This window comes from Aspergillus oryzae, chromosome 7 (assembly GCF_000184455.2).
Source record: "Aspergillus oryzae RIB40 DNA, chromosome 7".
NCBI classification, from domain to species: Eukaryota; Fungi; Ascomycota; class Eurotiomycetes; order Eurotiales; family Aspergillaceae; genus Aspergillus; species Aspergillus oryzae.
The window spans coordinates 1,219,532-1,243,406 of NC_036441.1; the positions used below are offsets into that span (position 1 = coordinate 1,219,532).

The window sequence follows — 23,875 nt, forward strand, 5'->3', positions numbered from 1 at the left end:
CCCAGTTTGACGTCGATTATTATTTATATGTATGAGTATCCACTTAGAAAGTAGACTTACGATCATACTATATGACTTACAAATCCATTGTCCTTACATATATACCTTTCTTCACATGCAAGCCCATTTTCTCTATTTAATAATGCCCGTCATTCGGGTCTATTAAATAATGCAGTATATACACAAACTATGAGTCTCTATGGTCATCACAACATCATGAAAAGTCACCATCCAACAGCTGGCATCACCCCATCATACCCCCAGCCCGCGCCACCTTCTTCGCCCTCTGCTGTCGACGATTATGATTCGCCCTACTGGCCTTATTCTCCTCCTTCCTCTGCCGCTGCGCGGTGGTATTCCCGTCGCCGGAACCCGCATTACCACCACGCCCACGTCCAGCACCACCACCTCGTCGACCACCCCTACCACGCCCCCTACCGGGATCCCCTCTACCTCGAGACCCAGAACCAGCCGGCTCATCAGTCTCACTCCCCGACTCCCCATCACCCCTAGGCCCAGGCCTCCGATACGCCGTCGGCTTAATCTCCGGTTGCATAAGACCAGTCCCACCAGGCCCAACCACCGAAAGCGATAACCGATCCTCCAACTTCGCCAACCGCTTCGAATCCCGCGCCAGCATAACAGCCCATCCCTCAATCGCTTCGTCCGTCATGCCCGTCTCGCGCTTCAGCGAAGCCCGCGGCTGCGATCGACGGGTCGCTGAGTCCCGAGCAAACAGCGCCGGTGATGCCTTGTACGTCCGGAATAGCGTTAGGTCAAGTTCGTCGGCTTTCTGTTTCGCATCGGCATCTGTGTCAGTGGTGGCGGCGTCAACGGTGCCGCCTACGTCTGCTACATCATAGGTATCATCGCGTTCGTCGTCGTCTGAGTCAAAGGTCGCCAGCGCAGACATGATGGCCGCTTTATTGACGGCGTGTTTGCTGCGATCTGCGAGGATGTCGTCGGCGGTTTGGTCTGGGTTTGCGCGGCCGAAGCGCAATTTGTCTGTTTCGGCGAGGTCGGCCAGATCGACGTCTTTGTCGAAGACGTTTTTGCGGGGTTGCACTGGTGGAGAGGAAATTTGAGGTGGTGTTGGACGCGGAGGGAAGGGGTCGTGCTTGGGGGCAGTGGAATTGGTAGTGGGGAGTTGTTCTGATTTATCAAGGTCCCGGAGCTCAGGGGGAATAGAGTCGTCCAGGAGATGTGCGATGACGGTCTCCGGGTTATCGTCGTAGACATCGAGTAGACGGACGATGTACCCCGATCCTAGGTCGGGGAAGAGGTCTTGGATCTGCGTGACGAGGGACATTCGGTGGATGTGCATGTCTTCTGCTTGGGGGAGATCTGTCGTGGCGCGGGCTTTGCCTTTGTCGAGTTTTTTCTTTTGTTTCTGGTAGCGGTGGTGGAATACATTTGATTCGATTTGGTATGCGCGCAGACTCGAGAGGAGATCTTGGCCGCGTTTCTGTGGGTGCGAAATTAGGTACCGGTCCAGACGGACGAGGAGATCGGAGCTGCAGATGAGGTCTGAGAGGAGGGTAGGTTCCTTCTTTGTTGTTGGTGCGTTGATCCCTGCGCTGGCTTTTAGGCTGAAGAGCTGGTCCAAGAGTAGGGAGAGGTTTGGTTTTGGGCCTTTGAGTAGAGATGTAAGGCCAACGTAGATGACAGCGACGAGTACTTTGCGGAAGTCGTCCCTCTTGTGTGCTTGGTATGCTTCGCAGCATGTGTCCAGGAAGTCGGAGCCGGCCATCAATGCCTGGCCGCATGCGGGGATGACAGAGCCCAGGATGGTTAATAGGCGAATATCAGGGATAATCCTTGGAGCTTGTGCGGAACTCAACATAGCCAGCTGTTTCGTCATGGCTGTCTTTGCCTTCTCGAGGCTCGATGATATCGTCTCTTCATGCTTGTCCCATGCTTCAGAAAGTAATTTCTTCAGCGCAGAGCTGGAGGGATAGCAGCTGCACATGCTGCCCAGGTACTTCCATCCTAGTAGATCGGGTGGTGAGGTGGGCGCGTCCAACAAGAGTCGCCGTGTGAGCAAGAAACATAGCTTCCGTAGTATTCTAGTTTTCGGCCCTGTATGCAAACCCGGCGTACCAGTGCTTGCCAGCTGGTCATAGAATGAAGTCAAGAAGGTGACAACAGACTCATCTGTAGATGCGTGTTCTGTGAATTCTGCATCGGATGCTTCTATGCGCAAGGTCAGAAGCAGGATCCACGCATCGATATAGAGCTCCCATTCCTGGGGTGGTATGGCACTCTGCACCGCGGGGGGTGGGACTGGTGCAAGAGGAGGCCAATTTGCCATGACACAGCGGTTCTACAAGAGTAAGGACGCAGTAACAAGAAGTATGCTAGAGAGAAAAAGCTCAAAACGAAAGTGAAAAAAAAAGAAGTCAGAAATATATCGTCATCATTAAGCTTGACAATCAGCCCCATATTCTTTATCGCATTTATCAGATGGCATGTCATTGGTGATCTGCTGACTCATCCACCCCGGGGGCCCGATCCGGTTAGCACCAGATAGGCGAGCGCCAAGACACCGCACCCGCACAAGCGGCGCTAAGCGCACTATCGAAAAAAAAAGCGAAAGAATTCACGATAATTATAATCGCGTATCGCCCAGAGCTATTCTAACGGCCATCATCACCTTACCGAACCTCGAAGTTCAGGTCTTGATTGGCAACTAGCCTTACTTTGCGGTAGGTCCCCCCACTCCCACATTTATCTCTTTTTCCTTCTTCCCCTTCTTGCAACTAACCCGTCGACCTCTAGCCATCTCAATCCCGGTCTCCCCACCACAAACCAGCCGTCAAGATGTCTTTCCAGAAGCCCGAGAAGGATTTCGGCGAGGGCCCTGTACGTTGACCCAACAGCTCTCCAATCTCAAGTTCATCTCAACAAGATGACGGATGATGGGTGGAAGAGATGCTACGAAACAATGCGCCAGCCATACTAACAACCCCAACAGAAGGTCCACAAGATCCGTATCACCCTTACCTCTCGCAAGGTCGCCTCCCTCGAGAAGGTTTGCTCTGAGCTGATCGAGCGTGCCCGCTCCAAGTCCCTCCACGTCAAGGGTCCCGTCCGTCTTCCCACCAAGACCCTTCAGATCTCCACCCGTAAGACCCCCAACGGTGAGGGTTCTAAGACCTGGGACAAGTACGAGATGCGCATCCACAAGCGTCTCATCGAGTATGTTGCACTCTATCTCCTGTTGTGATTAAGGAAGCGGTTACTAACGATATGATGTAGCCTCCTCGCCCCCACTGAGACTGTCAAGCAGATCATCATCAACATCGAGGCTGGTGTTGAGGTCGAGGTCACCATTGCCGCTTAAATTTACTCTAAAATGTTCTAGTTCAGTTCAGGGAGGGAGTGATATCCGCTCTTGACTGGGGTGGGCGAGTTTGGCGCGTGCTGGGCTTTCGTCGATACCCGCTAGAATCTGGCATAAAAATGGAAAAGTTTGTGGGAAAGTACTCTTTGGTCCTGTTGTAAGCTGGCCGTAGAACGTATGGAACGTATGGAACAGGTAGAACCGTAGGACGTGTACGATCGTAGATTTTGTAGTCTGGTGTTGCTTGGTAATCCAGCTCACTGGTTGGCTCGCTGAAGGTGCTTTGTATTCCATGTGATCGTCATATTAAAAGAGAAGAAGTACCTATATATACTACAGAGTTCGTGAAGCGCATATCGAAAAAGAAAAAACCATGGTATCCTCAGTGTTCTCCAGGCCTTAGAAGTCGAAGCTCACCCATTCCGTCTTGGGTGGTACGCTTGGGATGACGCCGTCCTTGAAGTATCCGTTTTTCACAAAGAACTCATACTGTTCCGTGACCTCGGGGGTATACTCTTCCGATTTCCCTGTGGCATCTCTCAGGCTTGCCTGGTCGGGAGGCCCATCCGGGAAGAAGATGCGAACATATGTTTGGCGGTCTTGAGGATGCAGATAACACGGATTGTTGTCAATATACTTGACTGGCTGCCCTTTCCATGTGGACAGTCTCTTGGTCATAGGATCTCGGACCGTCTGGCCGGATAAGGGTGGAATGGGGCTGAGCTGATTTGGATCCTCAACCTTGATGATGGCAGGAGGGCCAGTGCCCGCCGTTGCGGTAGGAGCTGGCGGTTGTTGTTGGGCAGGCTGGGCGAAACCGGCCGCTGGTTGGCCAAAGGGTGAAGGAGCGGCCTGTGCTTGTTGCTGCTGTGGTTGACTGGGAGCCCCGAAAGGATTTGGTGCGGTGGATGGTTGTCCAAATGGATTTGACTGGGGCTGGGGTTGGGGCTGGCCAAACGGGGATGGTGTTTGCGTCGGCTGACCGAAGCCGCCAGTTGTTGCTGGGGTTGTAGATGGTTGTCCAAATCCAGAGGGTGCTGCAGGTTGTTGGCTAGCAGCTTGTGCAAACGGAGACACAGCTGATGCGGCTTGGCCAAAACCGACACCTGCGCCCTGGTTTTGGTTTGATATTGCGCCAAAGGGTGACGCGTTAGTCGATGCGCCGAATGATGAGCCTCCTACTGATGAAGGTTGCCCAAACGCTGATGGTTGACCGAAAGCAGGCTGACCTGGGTTCTGCTGGCCTAGACTGGGCTGCCCAAACGCCGGTTTACCAAACGCAGGCTGCCCACCTCCTAGCCCTGAAGGCTTACCAAAGGCTGATCCTGAACCCAACGTACTTGGTTGTCCAAAACCAGAACTCTGGCCCAAGGTAGATGGTTGACCAAATCCCGATGGCTGACCTAACGTCGATGGTTGACCAAATCCCGATGGCTGACCTAACGTCGATGGTTGACCGAACCCAGAGGGCTTGCCAAAGGCTGATCCTGATCCTGAGCCCAAAGCACTTGGTTGTCCGAATCCAGAACTCTGCCCCAATGCCGACGGTTGACCAAATCCTGATGTCTGACCGCTAGCAGCTGGTTGCCCGAATGCCGAGGGTTGGCCAAATGGAGAGGGCCCTTGACTGGCAGCAGGACCTGTCTTACCTTCTATGATATCAATCCTATTCGGATGCTCGTTGATACCATCAACGATGTATTTCACGGCACCGCCAAGGTCGTTCAATATGACATCCATCTGTTTCAGTGCCTCGGCGTACAAAGCCTGAGCCTCTTGGACTGCCTGCTCTACATTTCCTGTTGCAGCAGCTTCATAGTGACGCAGCCGCAGCTCTTCGAAAGATTGCTCTCGCTGAGCACCTCCAAATAATTGCTTTGGGGCGTTTTTACCAGGGCCATAACAAGAAAAAACCCATTCTGGACGACCCTTACCAGCGGTTAGGTCGGTCTTGATATCATCCGCTGTGACACCATAGCTTTGCTTAAGTCAGTGGGGGATTCTTTTCTTGCCAGAAGTGCATCACTTACTTTGCTGGCTGCTGGTTCTGTTGCGCAGAACGACCTGTACCAGAGTCAGATACAGAGTATACATGGTAGACCGTAAAAAAAAAAAAAAAACAAAATTTAAAAGAGTGCAGGTCAATGCCAATTCCAGTAAGGTACTCAGTGCAATGGGTATTTCGAATAATATTCCTAAGGCAAAGATCACGTAGCTTGCAATATCCCTTGAGGAACTTGTGACAAATGCCTATGCACTAAGTTTGGAACACAAAGCATTCTGAGGTTTCAGGGGATGCAGAACAAAGGTGAAAACGAAAGTGAATCAAAAGGAAGGCATACCTCCGAAGCCTCCACCACCACCTCCTCCAGACAGGACTCCAAAGCGGTTCCCTGAGCCTAAACTTGATTGGCCAGGGTGCTCGAATTTGCAGCGTTCTAATCCAGTGATCAGTAAAACGTCCACCAACAGTTAGGAAGTATGAACGAAAAAATTGAGATTCAAAGGGGTTAACTCTACCTCCAAATTTGCACCGGCCTTGCTGGAAGAAGCTGCAGACCACCATCTTGCTTTCTTTTCTGATATCGGACTTAACTAGAGATCAAAGTTCCCTGCTAGACTTTTGCAACAGGGATCTTCAGATCGAGAATGATGCTCGGCTATGTATCAGTAGGCCAAGTTCATCATCTGACAGAAGCGAATGAAGACGGCATGTATTTGCGATCAACCCCCCGAGTGATTTATGAGAGTGGAAGTTTCTTGTTGATGAGCCGTCAGCGAATGAAGTGTTGTCCATCGATCTGAAGTTTATGCCGATGACAATACATTTCACCCAGTCGGAGTGCTTCCTGTCCCACGCATACCCTGGACGGTGTACGGCACCGGTATTGGTAAATTACAACATCATGCTATGACCTTGCGAAAGAACATTCACCGTTTATCTGTCTTTAAAAGACGACCCTTCAATGTAAAATCAATCTTCGAAATCTTGGTACGGTGCTGTGTTGAGTACTAATATTACAAGTGAATTACGAAGGCTCCAAATTCAAACTCCAAATTCTCCAATCTCCAAGCCGGATCCATAAGAATTAAAATCGTGTCGCATTTCCAACAAGCTGCGAGCTCATTTCACGAAACTTGGCCATTGCAGTGGTGCTACTATGTCTGCGATGGCTGAATGCCTTGTCTGAGAATGTCCCAGTTCAGCCCATCGACCTTCTTTCCGCCCAAGGACTCAAGATCGGCCGACAAGTTTTCTAACTTCCCTGTCGCAAGACGGCGCATCATGACGGTGTCCTTAGCACCATGCAAACCCTTTGCATTCCCACGGAGAAGACAGTCCTCAAACCACCCCTCTTCCTGGTCATCGAAGGGGAGACCAATCAATTCCATAGCGCGCTTGCTCCGGGTCTCGCCAGCTTCCGTCGAGTGCACGAATTCAATGAGCTGCGCAAGGTAATTCTGGCGAAGCGAGTCGTCATAGTTCCGGGTAAAGTAGAAGGCTTCCGTAATGCTGGAGCGACAAAGAATTCTGAAGAATGCTTTCTGGACCTTTGTGGATGCCAGTGGTGGGCTCACGGTGAGGTAATACGCCATTACGAGGCTGTCATCGTGCTTTGGAAGCTGTGGTAGGGTGAGAACATAAAGGATTTCATCGGGAAATGTTGGAATGATGGAGGGTTCAGTCAAATATTCAATAGCGCGCTAGATTCACCGACGGCGTTAGCAAGCTATCGTGGATCGCATGTCCGGTATCCTCGTCGTACCTTAAAATCTAGCCTGTCTAGGTTCCAGAGCCCTTCAATGAAGAAACGGTACTTTTCGGGTAGATGGAATCGCCGCGAAAATTGTGAAGCGTAGTCATTGGCTGCCCGGCAGTCCTTTAAGAGATAGTAGATCAAGGCCTGCTTGTGATGGATATCCAGTGGAGATGATACGATGTGTCCGAAAAGGGTTCGGAGGTCTGCATTGGACTTTGGAGGGTATACTTTCGTCACTATATAGTTATGCTTGTCAGAAACATTGTACATTATCAATGTTTGATCATTATTACCTGCTTTCACGCCGAGCAGTCCTAGGAGTCTGTCGGCGAACAACTGGTTATCCAAAGCCCGGCGGTTGGACAGTATCTGTTCAATGACCTTGCCATCATATGTAAAATTCTTGTTGAAGGAGAAAACACTGTCGAAATCTTCCCAAGGCGCCATTTTGGGCCGCGCCACACTCTTGTTAGCTGTGAGACCTTTTTGATATAAATGCCAAAGATTACTCTTATCATGTTGACCTGTACCATGGTTACAGTACATACGGATGACATAATACGGGCGGTGGCTGCCAGACTGTTGTGGCAGAAAAACAAGGCTTTTCCTCTTTGGGCGACAATGTAAACAACCCACTTCCACCCACCAGCGCTTTTTCAAACAGCCGATAACATCGCGACACTGGCCCCGTTCACACTCGCCTTCATGAGGCCCTCCTTTGCGGACCATACCACCATATCATAATGTCATCAATCGCAAGAGGCAGGCCATCCCGGCGCTCTGCTCCTCGAAGGAGCTATGTCATGTCGGAGACATCTGAAGAGGAAGATCCCGGAAATGTGACCCCCACGCCGTCCCAGCATGACGTTGAAGAGGAGGATGAAGACGATTCCACCCCAGTTCCCAAGAAACCCTCCACAAGGAGACGGTCTAGCAGGCGTACGACAGCTGATGCGCCTGCACCTACGCCTAGCACCGCACGCCCCGCACGAAGGTCCCGCAGGTCGACAACGGCAGAGCAGGAGCAGGCATCGTCGCAAGTTGGTGAATCAAATGACGAAGGGAATTCAGTTGCATCTGTAGAAGAGCCTGAATCGCCTTCACAAAATGTGGCGGCAACGAAAAGAAGAAGTACGACATCTCGCAGGAGTCGTGACTCCATGACGCCCAAACCGGAACGGTCTTCAGTCGAGCCCTCCATATCGCCTCAATCCCAAGCCCGGTCTCAGAGAGGCAGCGTGCCACCGCTTGGCGATATCACCGAGGCTGCAGTGAACAAGTCCCCTTCGCCCGAGGATACAAAGTCGCAAATTTCGATCATTAATCCCCATTCGACCGTTCTCGAGAAGCCGATGGATATCATGATGAAGGCGCGCAACTTAGCTCATCCGACGATACCTGAGGAACCATCAGGACCGAAGAGTCGCATGGTTATCAAGACTTTGATTCTTAACAACTTCAAGAGTTACGCAGGGAAACAGATCGTAGGGCCCTTTCACGCTTCTTTTTCCTCGGTTGTGGGACCGAACGGCTCCGGAAAGTCCAATGTGATTGATGCGTTGCTATTCGTGTTTGGCTTCCGAGCCAGCAAGATGCGACAAGGCAAAATTTCTGCTCTGATTCACAACTCTGCTGATTTCCCAGATTTGCCCTTCTGCGAAGTTGAGGTTCATTTCCAAGAGGTCCTCGATCTGCCAGATGGAGCACACGAAATAGTCCCAGATTCCCAACTGATTATCTCTCGAAAGGCATTTAAGAACAACACCAGCAAATATTACATGAATGGCAAGGAAACAAACTTCACCGCCGTAACGACCTTGCTCCGTGACCGAGGAATCGACCTAGACCATAAGCGTTTCCTGATTCTCCAGGGTGAAGTCGAATCCATTGCCCAGATGAAGGCAAAGGCCGCCAATGAGCATGAGGACGGGCTTCTCGAGTATCTTGAAGATATTATCGGAACTTCGAAATACAAGGCCCCCATTGACGAAGCGGCCACCGAACTAGAGACGCTGAACGACGTCTGTGTTGAGAAGAATAACCGTGTGCAGCATGTAGAGAAAGAAAGGAATGCCCTAGAGGACAAGAAAGATAAAGCTCTTTCCTACCTCAATGACGAAAACGAGCTCACCCAGAAGCAGTCGGCGCTTTATCAAATTTACATTGACGAATGTGCCGATAACATCCGCGTCACGGAAGAGGCTATCCTCCAAATGCAAGAGCTCTTGAACATGGAACTTGAGAAACATGAGGGCAATGAATCGGGGATTAAGGAGCTTGAGAAGGCTTACAAGCGCGGCATGCGTGAATACGAAAACATGGAGAAGGAAGTACAGGCTTTGGCAAAAGAGATGGCGAAGTACGACAAGGAGTCCGTCAAATTTGAGGAAAAGAAGAAGTTCTTGGTTGGCAAGCAAAAGAAGCTGGAAAAAACAATTCAAACTGCCCGTTTGGCTGCTTCCGAATGCGAAAGCTTGGTCGAGAAACATACCAGTGATATTACCAAGAAGACCAAAGAGACAACGGATCTAGAGAAAGAGCTAAAAGTGGAAGAGGATGAATTGTCGGCAATTCGTGAAAGCTTGAAGGGCAAAACCCAGGGCCTTTCGGATAAGATCACGGCCAAACAGAAGTCACTTGAGCCATGGGATGAGAAGATCAACAAAAAGGTCTCCGCTGTTGCAGTGGCACAAAGTGAGCTTGACATTCTTCGGGAGAGAAGCAATGCCGGTGCTGTACTCCTAGAGGAAGCACAGGGCAAGGTTTCATCTATTGAGGAAACGTTAGCCGCCAAGGAAACCGATCTTGAGGAGCGGAAAGAGCAGAAGGCCATTCTTGAGGAAGAGGTCGCAAAGCTAAAGCATGACCTCAAAAAGTACGCCCACAGGGAGCCAGATGTTCGCGCTCATGTCTCCAGCGCCCGGCAAAAAGCCGACGAAGCAAGAGCTAGCCTTGCAAGCACACAAAATCGTGGCAGTGTACTGTCTGGCCTCATGCGTCTCAAGGAATCTGGTCGTATCGAAGGGTTCCACGGACGACTTGGAAACCTCGGGACAATCGATGAGAAATATGACGTGGCTATATCCACCGCTTGTCCAGCATTGGAAAATATGGTGGTGGATACAGTCGAGGTTGGTCAACAATGCATCGACTACTTGCGGAAGAACAATCTTGGCCGAGCCAACTTCATACTTTTGGATCGTCTTCCACGACGGGACATGTCATCGGTATTCACCCCGGAGAGTGTCCCACGCCTGTTTGATCTCGTGAAGCCCAAGGATCCGAAGTTTGCACCAGCATTCTATAGCGTGATGCAAAATACTCTTGTCGCCAAGGACCTAGAGCAAGCTAATCGCATTGCCTACGGTGCCAGACGGTGGAGAGTAGTGACACTTGATGGCCAGCTCATAGATACCTCGGGTACCATGAGTGGTGGTGGTACCCGTGTTGCTCGGGGTGCAATGTCATCGAAGCAGGTCGCGGACACCAGCAAAGAGCAGGTTGCAAGACTTGAAGGTGACCTCGAAGAGATGGAGAGGAAATTCCAGGCTTTCCAGGAGAAGCAAAGACATATAGAGGCGGCGATGAGAGAGAAGACGGAGGAAATCCCACGTGTCGAAACAAAGATTCAGAAGATCTTGATCGAGATTGAAAGTACCAACCGCAGTCTCGCAGATGCCCAGCGGCGCGTGAAGGAGTTGAGCGCTGCTCACAAGCCATCCAAGACGGACGCAGCCCAGGCTGCAGCTCTGGAGAAGCAGATCGCTTCTCTCGAAGAGGAAATCGAAGATCTCCGTTCACAGAAGGGAGGAATTGAAGAAGAGATTCAAACTCTCCAGAACAAGATCATGGAGGTTGGTGGTGTAAGACTGCGAGGTCAGAAGGCTAGAGTCGACGGTCTGAAAGAACAGATCGGCATGCTTGCCGAAGAGATCTCAAATGCGGAAGTCGGCAAGTCCAAGAACGAGAAGCTTATAGCCAAACATCAAAAAACACGTGGGGACGCTGAAGAGGAGCTCAACCATATTACCGAAGACCTTGACAAGCTGAATGAGGATGTCTCCAACCAAGCTAACGACGCATCCGGTTGGAAGCAAAAGGTAGAGGAAGCACAAGAGGCCCTCGAGTCGAAGAAGGGAGATCTCAAGACCGTGAAGGCCGAGTTAGATGAGAAGGTGGCCGAATTAAACGAATCTCGGGCCACGGAAATCGAAATGCGCAATAAGCTTGAAGAGAACCAAAAGGCTCTAGCGGAGAACGAAAAGCGCGGGCGCTACTGGCACGAGAAGCTGTCCAAGTTAACACTGCAGAATGTGAGCGATCTTGGAAATGAGGAAGCGCCCGCAGAGCTGCAGACATATACCAAGGATGAGTTATTGGAGATGAACAAGGAGTCTTTGAAAGCTACTATTGCAGCTTTGGAAGAGAAGACGCAGAACTCCCCTGTTGACCTCTCTGTCATCGAAGAATATCGTCGCCGGTCTGCCGAACACGAGGCGCGTTCAGCGGATCTCAATACTGCCCTGGCATCTCGCGACAGTGCTAAAGCTCGTCTTGACGGCCTTCGATCCGCTCGCTTGAACGGATTCATGGAAGGCTTTAGCATCATCTCGCTCCGCTTGAAGGAGATGTACCAGATGATTACAATGGGTGGCAATGCGGAGCTCGAATTAGTGGATTCTTTAGATCCTTTCTCTGAAGGTATCTTGTTCTCCGTCATGCCTCCGAAGAAGAGCTGGAAGAACATTGGCAACTTGTCCGGTGGTGAGAAGACACTGTCTAGTTTAGCCCTGGTTTTCGCCTTGCACCATTACAAGCCTACGCCGCTGTACGTCATGGACGAAATTGATGCCGCCTTGGACTTCAGAAACGTAGGTGTACCCCATTGTCTCTCGACACAACAAGCCAGCTAACTCAAGCGTTCCAGGTTTCCATCGTAGCTTCGTACATCAAAGAGAGGACGAAGAACGCGCAATTCATCGTTATCTCCTTGAGAAACAACATGGTAAGCTTCTCAACCTAGTGGACTATTCTTGGATATCGCTAACGATAGTAGTTCGAACTCGCATCGCGCCTGGTCGGTGTCTACAAGGTCAACCATAAGACTAAGAGTGTGACCATCGAGAACAAGGATTATATCAAGAGACAGTAATGAATGCTGAAATTAAGTGTGCTTGTTGTTTTGCGTTGCTTCCTCAACGATGTTTATGAGCCGGAAATGGATGGGAATATGATGTGGTTCATGTTTGTTCGGTGTGATGGGTTCCTGCAAGTGTTATCGATTCTCTTTTATTGTGTCCACGGATACCGACGGGGATTTTGGGATAGGTCACTTCTATTCGGTTGAACATGTTTTTCCTTGTGTTCTTCAGTATATAATTTTCTTCTAACAGACGGAGATCTCTGCAACTTACATCTCGTTTGCCATCGTCTATAATCTTCAGATCGATTAACATAATCACTTCACAGTTATCTACCGGTCAATATGCGTCTCTTAATGCACCCACTTCATTGTTGGTAATGGCACGCTCATAGCCATACAAGACAGGGAGGAGAGCATGCAAAAAAGTCACATATAGAAATGGAGAAAATCAAGTCCATTAGCGAGATATAGAACACAATGATGTCTAGGGACGACATCTACGCGCTAGCCAACGGTGGTCGACTAGACACTAAAGGCAGTTATGCTTCTCTGAAGACCAAGTTGATTTCTACCGCTGATATATTTGTGCCATCGTGTAGTGGATTTAGAACGGATATATATTATGTCTTAGTGCGATGCGATCTACTGCATCGCGAGCGAACGAGTACATATTAAATATATCATCGAACTCACGTGGGGCTTGGGGCCTCTCATATCGCTGTGCATGGGGTTATTTGTGGAATGCTCTTGTAGATTTACGCATACTCCCTGGCTTTCGTAGTAGTATACTGAAAGCTAGAATAGCTACCTCAAGAGTAAATTACTGAGGGATGCTCTATCCAGTACCAAGGCAATGATGCTGTTCTAGATCAACCTTATGTTGTGATAGTACTCTTGCAAACCCTCGCATTTATCAATTCAATATCTCATCTTTAGGAGAGCAAGGTCTACAGGTATACACATTCTTCGATTAAGATCACAATGATTGATTCAGACCCAGAGAAAGGGCACTGTTGAGATAGAATACATACAAGCATGTCAAATGTCGCGCGAGCGTTTCGTTCATCGCTTTCGTAACGACATTCACATCATGAACCAAGTGCTTGCCAGCCTCGTCCTCTCCCCTTAAAATTATTAGAGAAATATAATTTAAGAGTGTAAAGTGCGTGTTCGAAGTTGAAAGGGAATCGAGCAAAACTAGACCGCTTGTCCACCCACGCTTGGAAAGAAGTAAAGAAACTGGCATAGAGGTATGTTGCCCAAAATAAACCGAAACTCCGCTTCCATCTTAAAAGGCGCCGTAGTCTATGTCGAATCCGTCCGTCAATGTCACAAAGGCTAGGAAAAGAACAAAAGAAAAATAACAAAAAAAAAGGGCATGGTCATTGACCGTCATTCATGAAGCAATATCCACGCGTTTATGGTAGAATATTGGGAAGATGCACGTGATACCGTGATCTGTTATGTAACGTAGTTTGATAGCGACCACCAATATGGTTTATGCGACAACAGACCGGCGTGGTGCGATAGGGATAGGCTTGGGACCCGAAGATATATCAAGCGTAGACATTCCGAGGTCGCTATCTTCGTATTTCTGCGACGCTTTCGGTTTACCGCCACCCACGATCGAAGGCCGTCGCGAATCCTCGCCGTCACGTATCGTACTACAAACGAATCTTTCTTCGAAAATGGGGTCGGCTCCGAACATCGAGCCTAACTGTTGCAAGAGAGCAACAAAGTTTGCGTGAATTTCTGCAAAGATGTACTGGTTGCCCACGATCTCGCTGAGATTCCTTGCCTTCACCTGACCAGGGCGACGAAGCTGACCATCTGGATCAAGGGCACGGCCGGTGAGGAAGGAAGAGACTGGGGTGTACTGTCTACTGTTCGTCCGATCAGGTCCTTTATTCTGTTCTTCGCGACGCTTTTCTTCCTCCTGATATTTCTCAGCCGATTTGACAATTCCCGCTGAGATTCGACCGAAAGCACGCCAGATCACCGGACAAGCGCGGAACGCCCTTCCAGTGTCTTTGCCAGCCAGTGCAACCAATGCGTAGCTGCGCCGTTTACCGCGTGCCATGGGGTCCGGAAGGCGAAAGACAAACGCGATCGTATACCCTGCAGAGGAGTCGCCAAAGCACAAGGGACCGGAGGAGGCACCTTGCGGGAGGAGTTCACAACTCAGGGTTCGAATGGAAGAACGTCGGAGAAGAGCATAATCCGCTGGGTTTGGAGGGCCTCGTAGCGAGAGATAGGTGAGAATATGTGTGTGGCAAGAGGCGTCAGATGCAACCGACGAGGAATGTAAAGACTCAGGATAGGAGGCGTGTACATGCGGGTCGTGTGCACCGTCTTCGGTTTCGGAGTGATTTGAGCCGCAAGAGTAGACGACCTCTCTCGAGCGCAAAACGGGGCTCCCGTTTTTCCCTTTACCATCGCTCTTAGGCGTACCAGGGGCGCCTGGAGGGAGCTGCTTGCTTACATTATCTGGCAATGTCAAACTACAGCTTGCGCAGGTATCGCCGTCTCCGCCTCCAAGTGGGTTCAATCTCTGCTGGGCCTCAGCGGAATTGGCCTGAGGCTTGATAAAGTAGGGGTGATCCTCGATTTTTTCGAAGTCGGCTTTGCCTGGAAGTTTTCCATGAAGTTTGGATGAATTGGTGTCCTTGCCGTAAGTGGGGCTCTGTAGATGAGAAGATACTGTGTCATGAGAAGTTGCAGGGGTGTCGTCGGGAGAAAAATCGGATCTGTCTGGGTAGCATTGCGAGCAGGAGAACGGCAAGACCTGCGAGCAGATGATCGAGGTGGGACCATGCACCTCGCAGAAATGCGTCAAGGAGAGCTAGTAGACGAACAGTTAGTTTCGGACAAGTAACACCCCGAGAAATACGAGCATGTGTTGGAAACCTCCACGGCGCGAGGGAGGCGAACAATGATGAGATCATCATTCTGGCGAGGCCCCATGCGACCATGATGCGCTCAACACGTAAATTGGGAAGAGGGCCAGTTCATGAGGAAGATAGAAAGCATCCATGGGAACGAGAGTAACAGTGATAGTACACGTCATTACGTCGATGCGATAGAGCCAAGGGGACGGATAGGAATAGTAGTGGTGATAGCGTCGTGCGTCCAAGCCGGAAAATATAGTTTCACACTTACAATGAAGTCCATATCCACGAGTATCAACGTCTAGCGGTATCCAACAACCATATTAGACTATAATTTCGATACATGCTTTCCGAGAATGAAGAGCCAAGTGGCGAAGATCGTGGTTGTGGCAATGACGCAGGGTCGAACACTGAAGTCAGACTGAGATAGAGAGTGCGGAATGTATGTAGGCTCTAGTCTGGCTGGACCGGGTTTCCAGACCAAAGCAAGTCAAATAGAGAGCGAGAGATTGTGAACTGCAGACGACTCGACTCCCTCGTCGTCGGTTGGGAAGGGGCTGCAAAGACCAGCTTGCAGACCAGAAAACCGGTCGTGAAGGAAGGAAAGAAACGAAGGGAGAAGAGGCGAATATTAAAGATGGAAGAACCGACGAGTCTACTTTTCCCACTGGCAGGATTGTTACTATGCAAGATTAATGGATCAAAAGGAAGGGGGGGTGGAAAGACTTCCAATGTGGATCCCATCGGCTGCGTACGGTATCATTCGGTATTGTAACGGTTTAGGCCGAGAACAGTAAGAGGCCCAATGACCTTTGACCCAAACAAAAGCCTCGAGTCCTTCTCCCCACCAGGCCATTTTCAATTCCTTTTACTCTTGAATCATTTCTTCCCGTCCATACATACCGAATGGTAACATATTACTTACTTTACCTCTTGGGGATGTATGGAAGTACGGAGTAAGGTTGGAGGGGCATTCATTCATTCATGCATTGAATTCATTGCGCTACATATGTACATACATACACACCTACATTAACTGTATGTACATACAGACTGACTTACATCGGTACCTACACGCCTGGAAATACTTCCATTATTAGTATTGGAATCATATACAGCACCGTGGTATTTAGAAATTCTTGCTCACAATTGAATATAACATTACGAAAGGGCCTCTCCCTCGTACGACGTAATCTCTCATTGTTTGATTCAGATTCTCAGCGCTAGCACAATTCCTCGTCAAACGGAGTAAATAAATAAAACTAAACCCAATTCCTCTGTTTCTGGTTCGCTTGTGGTGAATGAAACTAGCTGAGATCGTTCAGTTCTTGGCCAACTAGTCGGATGGAGCCTCGACAGAAAACGGTCTTCCTCCTGTCCATACTTAGTTACACCGAACTTAACTCGATATTCTTCCATAGTGATAATATAGTAGATTGTCATTATAGTTGTTCGCTTAATCAGGCTGAGACGTTTCAGGAGAGATCATCGGTTTAAAGGGGAAAGAGAGGAAAAGTGGGGACTGTAGAATAATCATTCATTCATACCGGTGGTAAGGAAGTTACAAAGAGCGTCTCGGGAAAACGCCCAAGGCTTGTACACGCTTGCTAGAGTGGAAGGAATCTCTCCGTACCCAATTTGGCGGGACGGCGTCTGGCCGCTAAAATCGATGCTCTCCGATTTCTTTACGCAATCGAAGGTTTGTAGAACGGGAAATGGAAGAAGTCAATCGCAGATCCATCCTTATCCTTTTTCCGCGCTCTTTGCCTTTTTCCCTTTTTTTTTTTTGTTTTCTTTCAACCAACTTTCCGAGAAATGAAAAAGTACGTTCATGACGATTATTGACTGCTTCCAGCAAGGCACTTCGAAAAAACAGGCTTTTTCTTCTTTATTTGGAAATATATTTTTATCTATATAAAAAAGCCAGTCTTGAAATAAAAAAAGATTTATTAGGGGAAATTGTCTATGAGTTTCTTTGGCCGGTGACCATTCAAGGAATAAAATAAAATAAAAATAAAAAATTGATTAAAAAATTGAAAAATAATATCGAATAAGATAAATCAAAGACGAACTGAAGAAAATCGGTAGTACCCATCCCAAAGTCAGGAATACTTATTTGCCGCCCCAATGCCGGTTGTCCCGCTACGTCCCAGGGTTGTTCCTTGATTGTATCGGCATGATCCTCGTCGACTATTTCTCTGGAATCTGGAGTCTGGAGTCTGGAGTCGAGAATCGTGATAAGCTTCAAGGTAACTAGTCTTCTCTATGGATCTCGGAGCAATCACAGACATGGTAAATAATCATTCCCGGAGGTCTAGGGTTGTGGTAACCCTTCCGTAACTTACGGTTGGAACCGTTTTCGTCTTCTTCAAGCCAGCCCTGATCGAGTAAGGCTCCACGAGATAGAATCCGAAGCAGGCTAGACTCTGTCACATGTGCAGAGGGGATTCGTGTTTGCTGCCTCAGCCCTTAAAATGGAGTTTGTCCTGTTTCTTTAAGTCCGCTAGCTGTTCCATCTAGAAACCTCGGCGGGAGGGAGTAAGTAAATGCTACGGTTAAATCCTCTCGGAGTCCGGAGTATTACCCTCATGGGAAAATACACACAAACTACTAACATAAGGGGGTTTCAACTACAAACAACCGGTTCACCTCGGGGGCTGGATTGATTACCGTTCAGACCACTATCAGTTCAATAGTCTTTTCTCAATGCGTAACGAAAAGTACAGACGAGGATATACTCCGTGATTCGGGTGTACACCACACTGTCAGACGGTCGAGAGCCTGTCAGTACAATTCCTGGCCCTCCGATTTGCTACAAGGAGCAGAGGTCTAGAAGGAAGCAAAGTTAACCTTTTACATTTCAGTGGACTCGGGAAAGCGGCACTCAACCCGACAATCATATGCTTCTCATTACTGCTTCTGGTACAGGAAACTATAACCCAGAGTAAAAAAAGAATATTTTAGCATCAACAGAACTCCTGGTTCGTGGTTCCACCTCGCCTTGGATCAGAAGTAAAACAGGTTCAGCCCAACCTTGGGAGCCATGCGGGTGTCGTCGTCTTACCGCTACGTGGTCTTGTACATTACTACATAGTACACTAGATATCACTACTAACCTCCATTTTGTTGCTGCATGCGGAGTGCAGCTCCCCGTCGATGCTAATTAGCGGGATGTCACGGGGTTGACGGACGGGGGAGGCTCGTCCATTCCAATTCGCCCCCAGATTCCAACTACCGATAATTACCCATGCGAGCTCGGGATCATCGCTGGCGACAGGGAGAGAGCATGTGTGTCTGGAACGGGGACTTGTCGTCTGGTAGCGACTCTGACTAGGGGATTCCGCGCGAAATAACACCGAACTAATCCTGAGCTCTTGGTGACAGATCAATGCGGCTGGTGTTGAATGCGACCGGCCAGATTCCTTGTCGCCCAATGTCACGGTGCAGGGTGGACAGTGCGTCCTCTTAAGTTCATCGCTCCCTTACATCCTACATAACGAGCTACTGGTCGGGTGGTCAGGTCGTACGTTCTACATGCCTATAGGAACTCACTGTTAATGCCATGGATCAACTTGGTCGCCGCATTAGGGCTTGAGACATGTGAACCTTGAAATGTCGGAGCTCTCTTATCAGGCTGAAAGATGTGATAGATCTTGAGTGAGATAGAGACGATGCACAACTCGATACCGATAAAGCTCCGTATCTGCAATACAATGCGATTGTCAACCCGAAGTGAAGCTGATTTTAGGTACGATATCATCCTCTCTAACTAAATACCCGTCCGATTAAAATGATCCCCAGCCATACTTAATCATTATCCGCCCGCGCGCCCTCTAATCTCGCATAATCCTTATCTGAAACACCCACGTCCGTAATCAGTCTTAAAAACCTGTATGTACTTGCTAATGTAGACAGGGTTTCTCGGTATATATCCGAACAGGCTGTATATACTACTATAGACATGGGGATACAGTATTCCATCCCATTCGATTGCAGAGGTTCCTGCAGAGGTGATGTAAAATCGAAGTTCCATACGGATGAAGTAGGTTTACCCGACTACTTGCTTACGTACTACTACTATACATACACGAATAGTTACTTAGTTAACTTACTTACTTACATACAATTACTGTACCACAATGACAGAACCACCAAATGATTTCAATGGTAAGCAAGCACACGACCACACTCCACTTCTTCTCACCAAAACAACCACCCTGGGTTCGGGTTCCATGATCTTGCCTTCCTTGCCAACTGTATCCACTGCGGCGCCCAGACAACTTCAGGTTACTGTACCTTTTGGGTAAGAAGTACGGTCCCCACGTGGCAATCTATCCTCATGATTTGCTGCTTGCGTTGGCTCCATTGAGAACTTCCCGTCTTAGCTGAATGCACGAGGGACCAATGACCTCGACTCGCTGCGTGTCATTCTGTCGACGTACATGTTCTGTTATGCATTCTCCAGAGGACGGTGGGTAGTCGTGTGTATGCCGTATATGTTGTTTCGTACATAGAGGCTACTAGAACGTGGACGGTGCAGTCAATTGAAACTCCAATAAGGCAACATCCACGGTGCGGCGGAAGCTTCGGCTATATTAGCGCTAGTACTCTCTTTCAGCTCCCTCTCTCATGGATGAAGGACTTGGCCCTCTTAGTGGTGGATCAACCGTTGACATCCACCGTGAACTTTGAACTGGTGCCTGAATTCCTTCTGGCCTGTGCTTCTGGTCCAGCGACTCAGCCGGTTAGTCAAAACGGAGTATATTCCCAAGTACGGATATATTACGGACATTGAAGGATCTTAATTTGCTACCGCGAGCCTCGGTCGAATGTCACCTGGAAGTATGTACCCAGTATAGTATACATACTCATAGTACGTAATTATATTGATCCTCAACTCAGTACTACTATGTACATACTCCGTAGATATGTAACAACAACAACAAACCCCAGCATTCCAAAATTCCCTCGACCCGAAACAATCCCCATACTCGGACCGATTCCGGCTCATACATGAGTACATTTTAACTAGAATAGGCAGCTCAAGTGAGACATGCATGCGCTGGAGATTTAAGAGTCAAGACCACGAAAAATAAGCAACAAGCAAAATGCAGCGTTCTAGACTGGACTGACATGGATTATTTGTTGTTTATTTGTCTCGTGCTGCTTCGCCATTAGGTAACTTAACCTCTTTGCTCCATAAATTGTGGGAATCCACATTTGAGCGATTTTCTGCGCTGTCTCCCCTGCAGTAGTTCATCTCTTTGCGCCCCCGGTGGATCGGGTTACAGGATTAGTGTTGGATACGTATATGTTTTCGTGTTTGTGTTTGTTTATAATTGTTTTTTTTTTTTTTTTTTTCTTGTAGAAGTAGTCTGAGCTGAGGGTGGTTTTATTTTTATTGTTTTTATTTTTGGTACTGGTGTTGGTGTTGGTGTTGCTTGGTGGGTATTGGGTTATCTGTATGCATGGTGATGGTGTAACCTTTTGCTCGTATATATGGGTGATTTTCGCGGTCTTGGCTGCAGCATCCGATGTCATGGGTTTTGTTTAAGAGGACAATCCTAGTCGCGAGGTCATGGGGATGGTTGGCCTTTTTTTTTCTTTTTCTTTTTCTTTTATTTTTTTGTTTCGTGGTGTGGATTTGTTTAGTTGGGTTTTAGTTTTCCACTGTGGCTGGCTGGCCGGCGATGATCGTTCCTCGTTGTCAAGTAGATACATACATACATGATTTTGGGTATACAGTGATGAGTGTTGTTTGAGTCTACATGAAATTAACCACACATATACATACTCCTCGCATCGTAGACGCTGACTAGGGAGGAGATTATCAACGCGGCTGCATGAACTACCAGTCTCCTTCGCTATCGCTGCCGGGGTATGCCTTCTTGCGCAGCTTCCACAGGGATTTCTCCCGCTGCGCGGCCTCTCGTTGATGGCCGCTGTTGTCTTCAATTACCGTCATCCAGGGTACGTTGCTGGCCCGTCGTATCCGGTCCCGAAGGATGGCAGACACCCGGGCTTGCTGCTCTGGTTCGATAATGCTGTCCTCTTTGTCGGTGGTGGCTTCGTTCTTCTTGAGCTTCTCGAGGGACTCCCGATAGCGTCTCTCTTCGGCGCGCGCGGCGTAGTAATCTTCGCTGATGGCCCAGTTGGGGTTGTCGAGCTGGCCTCGGACGAGGACGATGCCGTGGCTTTGTTCGAGGGCGTCGCGGATCGCGGATCCCGCAATGGGGGTGACTAGTTCCAGTCGTTGCGAGGAGACGTCTATGGAGCGTACAAGAGCTAAACCTAAGCAGCGAGATGCTTTCGGATCGAGAGGGTTACTGCTGCCTGATCCCACGAAGAGGTAGGGTAAGTTCTCGGTAGGTGTCCGAACGATGTTTGCATCAATGAATGGGTTAATAGGGTCCTGCAAAGGAACTCCCTCCATCGGTGTATCGGTGGAATCGTCCATGGTGACATCTGCATCTATGGGTTGGGCAGGGTGATTGATTGTTAGACCGGGGCCATCATTTTGGCCTAGAATCGCTTGGGGTGACTCCACGGCGACGACGGCGACAATAGACCCGTCCAGAACCTCCTGGAGCAGATCAGGGTCGATCTGAGAGCCCATGACCATTACGCCCTTGATACCCTGTTTCGGTCCAGCGTAGTGAACGTGGAATGGTCTTGTGCGGGAGATTGGCTTCTCTAGCCACAGCGGGTTGCTGATTTCGGTGGGGCGAGTCATGTGGAAGTAGGACTGCATTTGCATGGAGCGTAGCTGTGCGCTGGACCGACTTACGAAATCAGTTGGCTGGGATGGGAGAATGGTCAGAGGGGCCATGGCTTCTTGAGCTGCCTGACCGAGAGGCATCACGACCTCTGTGGGGCCTTTCTCGCTCATGTATACGACGTCGGACAAGCCAAGGGATCTAACGAGCCATGTCGCAACTTCTAAGCCGAGTCCGAAGATCCATCCTGGATAGTTGATGATCAGCGGGCATTGGGGGTAGCTTGCCAGCAAGGCACGGTAGCGATCCATGAGGTCCATGGCAGCGAGCACGTAGTGGTCGGGGTCCTCTTTAGGTGACGTCGCACCGATGTGGTGGGCTCTGATGATGGTTCCCTCCTGGGAACTATCTAACGATGGGTGGGAGAATGGGGGGCCGAAGACGGGTGACCGGAGATGCGCCAGATACACTTGTCCCATGGGAGAAAATTCTGGCTGGCCGGGATCAAGATCAAGGAAGGCCACGCCATCAGTGTTACAGTAATTCGTTTCAGTCTGGGGTGCCGGGCTGAGCAAATGGTTTAGAAGATATCGACTGAAGGTGGATTTTCCAGAAGCTTTGGGGCCACAGATCAGTGCCTTTAATCGACCTCCTCGCTGAGATAGCGATTTGATAGCTGAGCTCCATTGCTTCTCAAGATGCAATGGCCGGAGATGCCGTTTGAAGGAATCGTCTGCAGACGTGTACAGCTACAAGATGTCAGATTCAGTGACCTGATATCAGGGTAACGAGCTTAACTTACGACAGAGAACGTCCTCTTAGCGGAAGACGGGGAAGTTCTGAGCGTTAGTTTGTCCGCTGAAGTATTTTTGCCATTCCATATCCGTCGATATAGAGGAGACAAATCCCTGAGGCGATATATACCGCTATGGCATGACTTGACTTCAATTTCTGCCGCCCCGTCAACCCCAGATACACACTTGATCACTGGTAATGAGTGTGTAGACGGAGCGTAAACTCGGTAGAGCCGTGGTGAGGGGTGTAACTTCGCACCCATGACACTAACGACACCGCGCTTCACCCACAGGTCGTAATGACCGAGTAACACCAGACTCATCTTCTCCTTTATCCGGACACACAGTGTATGTTCATCGCTGTAAATTATATTGCTCTTGTTCAAACGAGTTTTGGATAGAGGAAACTCCTGGATAGGCCCGGAAGTATCAGCGGGAGATTCGTAACTATAGATCATTAGTGTCTATGTTCCATGCATCAGCTAGTACCTCTACACTTACCCATCAACATCACCTCTAAGAGGAGCGATTCCGGCATCATTCTCTCCCACAATTGGATTTTGCTCCTCGGATTCTTCGTCTGAAGAAGACTGGTCCTCTTGTTCCTGCGGAGAGCTACGAACAGGCAATTGTTCGGTATATTCAGCCGAAAGTGTTTTCTCCTTTTTCTCAATCAGTTTATCAACTTTCAAGCTCTCAGCTTTCCGTTTCGAGGATCGCGTTGTCCGTCCTTGGGGTTCTCCGCTGGCAGGCGGGGTTGGCGCCGCTTGTTCTGGCGAACGCCGTGCTTTCTTCGACGGTGGCTCCTGCACTGATTCGGCTTGCGAAGGCTTCACCACAGCTATCGCAGCCTGCATTTGCTGCTGACGAGCCTTACGCGCCGCAACTGCGCTCATTGGGGCCGGTGCTAGAAAGTCATGTCAGTAGACTCCTTCAATGAAACCTGGAAAGTATGGCGTTGCGCACCGGCCGCCTGTTGCTTTTCCGCCTTTCTCTTCATATTTTATAAAATCGCGATGAGAATGACTAGATTTCTAAGTCATTCGTCAGCGCCGTAAAGACTGGGAAAACGATGTTGGCGGCACTTTTTTAGAAGATCATATCGGACCGCGGACTTTGATGGTGGTCCGTGCTTCGCGGAGCAGAAAAAAAAAGGTTATCGCTCCGACAAGAACTACGTCGGTACTCTCTCAATTCTTGAGGAAATTCTACTCTGCGGCCGTTATTTCA

At 49.2% G+C, this 23,875-nt stretch overlaps 7 protein-coding genes across 7 annotated transcripts; 2 read left to right on the forward strand and 5 right to left on the reverse strand.

Annotated features, from left to right (window-relative positions):
* Positions 1 to 244: 244 nt before the first annotated feature.
* Positions 245 to 2,311, reverse strand: AO090011000489 (ASCC2 family CUE domain-containing protein; the record flags this gene model as incomplete). Its single annotated transcript, XM_001826066.1, has 1 exon — positions 245 to 2,311. One exon carries the CDS (start codon positions 2,309 to 2,311, stop codon positions 245 to 247), a length of 2,067 nt encoding a protein of 688 aa, XP_001826118.1.
* A 509-nt stretch (positions 2,312 to 2,820) lies between these two features.
* On the forward strand, positions 2,821 to 3,343 carry S10a (40S ribosomal protein uS10; the record flags this gene model as incomplete). The annotated part of the gene is made up of 3 exons (XM_023232975.1): positions 2,821 to 2,862; positions 2,975 to 3,198; positions 3,259 to 3,343. The coding sequence occupies 3 exons, from the start codon at positions 2,821 to 2,823 to the stop codon at positions 3,341 to 3,343; spliced, it is 351 nt and encodes a 116-aa protein (XP_023093524.1).
* Positions 3,344 to 3,742: 399 nt separating this feature from the next.
* AO090011000491 (FG-nucleoporin nup42) lies at positions 3,743 to 5,909 on the reverse strand (the record flags this gene model as incomplete). The annotated part of the gene is made up of 4 exons (XM_023232976.1): positions 3,743 to 5,321; positions 5,374 to 5,407; positions 5,686 to 5,736; positions 5,864 to 5,909. 4 exons carry the CDS (start codon positions 5,907 to 5,909, stop codon positions 3,743 to 3,745), a joined length of 1,710 nt encoding a protein of 569 aa, XP_023093525.1.
* Positions 5,910 to 6,502: 593 nt separating this feature from the next.
* On the reverse strand, positions 6,503 to 7,551 carry AO090011000492 (ELYS family protein; the record flags this gene model as incomplete). Its single annotated transcript, XM_023232977.1, has 2 exons — positions 6,503 to 7,048; positions 7,111 to 7,551. The coding sequence occupies 2 exons, from the start codon at positions 7,549 to 7,551 to the stop codon at positions 6,503 to 6,505; spliced, it is 987 nt and encodes a 328-aa protein (XP_023093526.1).
* Positions 7,552 to 7,847: 296 nt separating this feature from the next.
* Positions 7,848 to 12,256, forward strand: smc4 (condensin subunit SMC4; the record flags this gene model as incomplete). The annotated part of the gene is made up of 3 exons (XM_001826070.3): positions 7,848 to 11,975; positions 12,032 to 12,109; positions 12,161 to 12,256. The coding sequence occupies 3 exons, from the start codon at positions 7,848 to 7,850 to the stop codon at positions 12,254 to 12,256; spliced, it is 4,302 nt and encodes a 1,433-aa protein (XP_001826122.1).
* A 1,489-nt stretch (positions 12,257 to 13,745) lies between these two features.
* On the reverse strand, positions 13,746 to 15,219 carry AO090011000495 (folliculin domain-containing protein; the record flags this gene model as incomplete). Its single annotated transcript, XM_023232978.1, has 2 exons — positions 13,746 to 15,089; positions 15,124 to 15,219. The coding sequence occupies 2 exons, from the start codon at positions 15,217 to 15,219 to the stop codon at positions 13,746 to 13,748; spliced, it is 1,440 nt and encodes a 479-aa protein (XP_023093527.1).
* Positions 15,220 to 20,983: 5,764 nt separating this feature from the next.
* Positions 20,984 to 23,541, reverse strand: grc3 (putative RNA processing protein Grc3; the record flags this gene model as incomplete). The annotated part of the gene is made up of 3 exons (XM_023232979.1): positions 20,984 to 22,600; positions 22,654 to 23,092; positions 23,147 to 23,541. The coding sequence occupies 3 exons, from the start codon at positions 23,539 to 23,541 to the stop codon at positions 20,984 to 20,986; spliced, it is 2,451 nt and encodes an 816-aa protein (XP_023093528.1).
* Positions 23,542 to 23,875: the final 334 nt, after the last annotated feature.